Genomic DNA, 7,232 nt, shown 5'->3' on the forward strand with positions numbered 1-7,232 from the left:
AAATGTAGACGCATCATGAGTTGTTTTGTGTTGTATTGTTAGCTTATAAAGGGAATCTTCAAACGGCATTTCCTCCTCGACACAAAACTAATGACTTGCACTTTAGGTGTTGTTGACTGTGTCACAAAACATCCCGGAGGAGCAATTGAGGCGGCACATCCGTAACAGAATACATTTTAACACAAGCAAAACAAGAACGCACACAGCCTTCCCTCCTCCCCTACAATACATCAAATACCTGATCCACCCCACTCGCTTTCACCTGTTTTCTGTCAACGTTATGTCTCGGCCACTGAAAAGGTACTGTATAGAGAGGACAAAGTAGGACAGGAAATATCCGTGACAAAGAGGCAGGTGTGCAGTGGTGGAAAGTAACTGTGTACATCTACTTAAGCACTGTACTTGTCTTAAGTACAAATTTGAGGAATTGTAGTTTACTTGAGTAATTCCAACTTCCAATACTTTTACTTCTACTCCAGTACATCTCGGATACAAATATTGTACTTTTACACTACTACATTTATTTGAAAATGTTAGATACTATAGTTACTTTGTAGATTGTTTATTGACAGTAAGAAGGGAGAGAAGTGACCGCCTGGGTGATGGCAGACTGCTGGGCGAGCGCTGGCGCTTTGGCATGGGGGGTCAGATCAAGATATGGAATGAATTCTGCACTGGTCATATATATGAAGCGTGTCTTGAGTGTACAGGGTTTGATGAGGTCAGATCAACATATGGAATGTCAGAACAGGTCCGCTCCATATATGGAAATCTATGGGGCAGTGGGGCGGGCCGGTCTAGAGTTTGAATGGACAGATATCAGTCAAACAGGTCAGCTCCATATATGGAGATCTAAAGGTTTGAGGTCAGATGTAGAGTTGCTGGCGGGTTCCATATGCAGATAGGTAATGATCCAGTCTTCTCCATGTATGGCTATCGAGGGTTTGATGAGGTCAGTCTTGTGATCTTCATATATGGAGACGGCCATATATGGAGCGTGTCACGAGGCATGATGGACTGACGGCCATTATGGTGGCATGACGTGTCACGAGGCGTGAGGGCCTGACGGCCAGTGGTGTGACATGTCACGAGGCGTGACGGACTGACGACCATTGGCGTGACAGATCGACGGACTGACAGGTTTTGCAGGTTTTCATAGTAATCTGCGACCTACAGTCGCAATTACAACACATACATTAACCACTTCAGCCCTATATACATTTCAGCCATTTGAAAATAGCCAATATACAAGCTCACAATGTGTTGCGATGCGCTGCATTGTGAGCTTGTAGATCTGCTATTTTCAAAATATTTTCATATATTTGAATACTTGAAATGGGACAATTAATCTGCATAATGATTAGCCTAGGCTACTTTTACTTTTGGTACTTTAAGTATATTTTGATGCCGATACTTTAGTACTTTTACTTGCAACAGAGTATTTCTATATTGCAGCACTAATACTTTTCTTAAAGGGCCACTTCACCCCTTTTGCAACCAGATCTTATTTTAATGATGTTTGGGAGACAAGAAACACTTAAGGGTTTTTATGTGGGTAATATGTGTTTTTAGACATTTTAGTATTTCAAAGTGTCCATGATGTCATGGACAGGGATGACCTTTTACGCAGCCAATGGTCACTGGGGGGCGCTTGATTTTCAGACGACCGGATTAAGGTTGGTGAGGGGTCCATTAAAACGACCGGATAAAGGTTGGTGAGGGGTCCATTAAAACGACCGGATTAAGGTTGGTGAGGGGTCCATTAAAACGACCGGATAAAGGTTGGTGAGGGGTCCATTAAAACGACCGGATTAAGGTTGGTGAGGGGTCCATTAAAACGACCGGATAAAGGTTGGTGAGGGGTCCATTAAAACGACCGGATTAAGGTTGGTGAGGGGTCCATTAAAACGACCGGATTAAGGTTGGTGAGGGGTCCATTAAAACGACCGGATTAAGGTTGGTGAGGGGTCCATTAAAACGACCGGATAAAGGTTGGTGAGGGGTCCATTAAAACGACCGGATTAAGGTTGGTGAGGGGTCCATTAAAACGACCGGATTAAGGTTGGTGAGGGGTCCATTAAAACGACCGGATTAAGGTTGGTGAGGGGTCCATTAAAACGACCGGATTAAGGTTGGTGAGGGGTCCATTAAAACGACCCGATTAAGGTTGGTGAGGGGTCCATTAAAACGACCGGATTAAGGTTGGTGAGGGGTCCATTAAAACGACCGGATTAAGGTTGGTGAGGGGTCCATTAAAACGACCGGATTAAGGTTGGTGAGGGGTCCATTAAAACGACCGGATTAAGGTTGGTGAGGGGTCCATTAAAACGACCGGATTAAGGTTGGTGAGGGGTCCATTAAAACGACCGGATAAAGGTTGGTGAGGGGTCCATTAAAACGACCGGATTATGGTTGGTGAGGGGTCCATTAAAACGACCGGATTGCCCAGGCGGTGGCGTAACCGTCTGGGCACCCGACTGGCAATCCAGTCGCAGTGTGCCGCGGGTTCGACTCCCGAGCCCGACACGGCCTTTACTGCATGTCTTCCCCCATCTCTCTCCCGTTTCCTGTCAGCCTACTGTCTGTCCCTTCAAAAAAACAATAAAAGGCGTAAGCCGCAAAAAAGATCTTAAAAAATAATAAAAAATAAACGACCGGATTAAGGTTGGTGAGGGGTCCATTAAAACGATCGGATTAAGGTTGGTGAGGGGTCCATTAAAACGATCGGATTAAGGTTGGTGAGGGGTCCATTAAAACGACCGGATTAAGGTTGGTGAGGGGTCCATTAAAACGACCGGATTAAGGTTGGTGAGGGATGCGCTGCTCTGTGCTTAGGTTAGGGTTTGAGGTAGGTAGTAGCCGGCGCTGTAAAACAAGCGTCCCATCAGCGCCCATCGAAACCGAGGCTCTGCGTAAAAGGTAGTCCCGTCATGGACACTGGGCTCACGTCCTTCCTGGACTACAATTCCCATAATGCTTTGGTGCACTGCTCCTCCTTCTGGATAGGGGGAGGGCTGTCTTACTGAGACAACATGTAGTCCAGGAAATAAGTGAGCCCAGTGTCCATGACATCATGGACACTTTGAAATACTAAAATATCTAAAAATACATATTACCCACTAAAATATCTAAAAATACATATTACCCACATTCAAAACACAGGAAATGTTTCTTGTTGCAAAAGGGGTGAAGTATCCCTTTAATTAAAAAATCACATCAGTGTGAAGTGAGGGGCGCTCTATCATCATACATCATCTCATTCTTTACGCAATGTTTGTGTTTACACAAACATTCAAAACTGGCCATTCATAGCATTTAATGTTCGTGTTGGGACAAATACTCAAAACTGGCCAATCATTATCAACTGCATTTAATGTTTGTGTTGGGACAATGACGTAAAACTGGCCATTCATGTCAATGGCAAAATGTGAGTAGGCCTATTTTTCCCAACACTGCATGCCCAATTGTCTTGTAGATGCAGTAGGCAACAACGAGTTGCAGGGGCCAGAAGAGGAGTTGAGGGACTACAGAGTGAAGAGTCTGAACAACCTGGCCGCAGCTCAGCTCAAACTAGAACAGTATGATGATGCACTGAACACCAGCCGGGATGTTCTGTTCCTGGAGCCTAACAACGTCAAGGCCTTGTTCAGGACAGGAAAGGTGAGGCCACTTCCCTTTGGGTTTCCTATTGGTGGCGATGGTGAAACGCAACAAAAACACAAAAAAACTACTCAAAGATTATGGTTTCAGCTCATGAGGTTTAATTAACCACTTTAACCATATGTGCTTCGTTGACTGGGCTCCCCCCGGGGCTCTAGGTCCACCAGTATACACCAAATTTGTCCAGCAACATATAGCTTATCTACAAGCTCACAACGTGTCGCAATTTCACACATTGTGAGCTTGTAGATCTGCCATTTTCTCTGAATGTACGCCACAGAATTGGGAAGCTGGGGTTCAATTGGTTAATGTAAAAAAACAGAATTGTTTCCAAGGAAGATTCATGTGATCACCACTCACACTGACCCCTTTTCCACCGGTTGGTTCCCAATGGGAACCGGTTCAGTTCTTTTTGGTTTTTAGTCCATGAGCCAGAGCTCCAAAATTGATGGGCAAACTATACCCTATATTAAATTGTTTATAGGATCAATACAAGTAAATTAATACATGATAACCCTTCCACAGTAGTAGCTTTTTCATATTTTTTTATTATTTTGCATATTTTCTTACGTAATGCCTCATTTGCATATTTACAAATGTAAAATTTGTAATACAATAAATCATTGTCTTCGTGTAAGTACTCAATTGGGGAAGTTTAATGGTGATAACAATCTAATATAGGTATGGTTTTGCCCACTCAATTCATAATTAACGTTTCAATTTTGGAGCTATGGCTCATGGACTAAAAACCAAAAAGAACTGAACCGGTTCCCACTGGGAACCAACCGGTGGAAAAGGGGCCACTGTAAGGTTATTTTTGAGTGGGTTTTTGACTGGGTCCGAGCACGGAAATTCACCACCAAGTGTCATTGCTGTGCAGCCTAATTCTCAGATCTACAAGCTCACAACTTGTTGCCGTGCAAGTACAGTACAGTACTACGAAGAACAGTACAGTACAGTACTACGAAGTACAGTACTAGTTATTTTACCTTGGCACTTTATTGTGGTTCCTGGTGATCATTGCCATCTATTTATCTTTATGGTCAGATTTATGGGTGTATTTGCCATCTCTTTTTCAGATTCTGTCGGACAAGAATCAGAATAAGGAGGCAATGGAGCTACTTAAAAAGGCCTTGAAACTGGAGCCTGCCACTAAGGTGAGACTCTATATGGGTGAGCATGTATGTCCTTTCGTTGCCACCTGTGCTTCCCTTCCAAAGACCTCCTGTGAAACCCAACCATACCCCCTCCCCCCCAAAAAATCTCTCTCACACACACACACACACACACACACACACACACACACACACACACACACACAGCAAAGGTCATTCAAAAATAGCTCCCTAAAGTCAATAGCGAGGCCCATCTTCTGACACACCCCAAATTAATGGTGAGGGACTCATTTGTGTTTTCACTTCACGCAATTCTGCATGAAGATGCTTTGAATGCTAACCAACAACCAGAAAGCCATGACCTATGTGTACTGATTGACTGAGTTAGTTGAAATTTGGACAACTCACAAACCCATATAAACACACAAACCCATATAAACACATTCATCACACCGGCAATTAGTGCATTACTACTCCGGCTCCTTTGAGGACCTGTTCCGTCTTGCTTGTGTGGGTAGTGGAGTCTGCCAGATCCTCCACCACCTGACCATAGTGATTAGAGTTGTCTGGAAAGCCCTGCACCTCGCACGACCCAGACATCAACCAAATAATGTCCCCGACAGTCGATACATTCAACAACAAGTGTATTTATTCCCATTATTGCATTACTGTATTGCACTCTGGTTGGACGCCACTATTCATTTCATTGTCAAAGTATTTGTATACTATGTGCAGTGACAATAAATTGAATCTAATCTAATCTAGTCTAATCTAGAAGGCTTGCTGCAGTCTCATACAGTATACTGCAAAGGCAGCGATAACATAACAAATAGAACCATTACGGCTGTCTTACTTTATAGCCTACTCTACATTGCCTAATGCACAGCACTCATCTTACCGTCCTAGATACTATGGACATTGGAGAATGTATTTATATATTAATTCTAACATTAACCTCAGAGGCTTTTACTCAACATGATATTTCACTCGCTGGAAACCTGATCAAACCTACGGTTGGGTGAAATGGCCAAACATTGTGACATACAAGATCATTTACAAACACAATACAGAACACAAAACCATGGCATTAACTCTATAGTCAAACCACTGTTGCTTCTTCTCCGAAATCCGAATACGTCTAGTCTAGTCTAGACAAAACTAAAATATCTGCCGGCTTTGTAATTACACCCTTGTCTTGATGGCGGATAAAATCCCTTCTAAAAACTGAATTTAGCTGCACTGTGAGAAGGTACTGGTCTACGGTATGAATAATGAAAACAGATTCAACAGAAAGGCCTATGTCTAATAATGAACCACTAAATATTGCCTCAGTTGATTCTTCTGCATGATACATGATGATACACCGGTATCTAGAATTTAGTTCTTCGCCTAACAATTTTAAGATTGATGTTGAGCACTTTACATAACAGCATAATAGCATGCAGTGAAATTAAACTTTTAAATAGATATAGAGAAGTTTATTTTCTGTTTGTTGAAGCTTGTTTTTCTATTCTATATGTCATTTGGACTACTTAAGAATTATGCATACGTGTATTTATAATAAGACTTCTGCTTCCATCTACTGGACAACTTCAAAATTACAGTCTTACATGTAAAGATCCTGTTTTATGTAAATTTTGTAATGAGATGAAGGTATTTAGACAAAAGTGCTTTTAATATCACTTGGTTTTTTAGATGTTTTGTCGTTTTCCCCTAAGGCAATCCATGTTGAGTTGTCAAAACTCGTCAAAAAGCAAGCCGGAGGCTGTGAAATGCAGAAATGGAAAGCCAAACCTGCCCAGTTTCTTGGAGAGGATATTACACCGTTCCTGTTCCCATCCAAAAAGAAACCAGCTGTAAGCCATTCATAGCTTTATCCGAGTAAGAAATGCCTTTCATTCAGTTAAGTTTAAAAGACAAATCAGTTGTTTATATATAGATTGTCGTTTGGTGTTTTAGGGAATGTCATGGACGTTCCTGCTTGGAGCTTTGGTGGTGGCCTTGGGCAGCTTAGTGACATCAGTCATTCTGACAGCAAGAAACTGACATCACCAACAAAAATGAGGTATCATCTTCACCTTCAGGTTATGCAATGAATAACTGAAGAAAGAAAGACATGGTCTGCACTGCACAAAAGCCACGGTGGTGCCGATAGTGATATCCCATTATTTTTAATGTGAGAGTAATAAAGTGTAGTAGAAGTAATGTGCTTCATTACAAGACTGTTTTTAATATATCAAGTGCTCGTCAAAGAATCAAGACAATACAGCAGTATACACATTTACAGTATAATATAAGTGGGTTGATCCAGGAGAGAAATCTTCGGGTCTATTGGTGTATCTTAGAGAATTTGGGCATGTGATTTGTGAATGGGCTTCCATTTTTCTATTGAAAAAATGAAATAAAAAAGGAAGCTTGGTTGTGCAATATTTAAGTTTAAAACTAAAAACAAACTTT

The 7,232-nt window shown here is 41.9% G+C and overlaps 1 protein-coding gene across 1 annotated transcript in view; it reads left to right on the forward strand.

The window, feature by feature from the left end:
- fkbp16 (FKBP prolyl isomerase 16) overlaps positions 1-6,821 on the forward strand; it is a gene marked incomplete at both ends in the record, with an annotated part of 44,786 nt that extends 37,965 nt beyond the window's left edge. The window contains 4 exons of the mRNA XM_083762711.1: positions 3,482-3,660; positions 4,740-4,817; positions 6,494-6,631; positions 6,735-6,821. Coding sequence (XP_083618837.1) covers positions 3,482-3,660; positions 4,740-4,817; positions 6,494-6,631; positions 6,735-6,821 — 482 coding nt within the window. The remainder of the gene's footprint in view (positions 1-3,481; positions 3,661-4,739; positions 4,818-6,493; positions 6,632-6,734) is intronic.
- Between the last annotated feature and the right edge of the window lie 411 nt (positions 6,822-7,232).

Source organism: Protomyctophum parallelum (genome assembly GCF_964188405.1).
Source record: "Protomyctophum parallelum genome assembly, chromosome: 4".
NCBI lineage: Eukaryota > Metazoa > Chordata > Actinopteri > Myctophiformes > Myctophidae > Protomyctophum > Protomyctophum parallelum.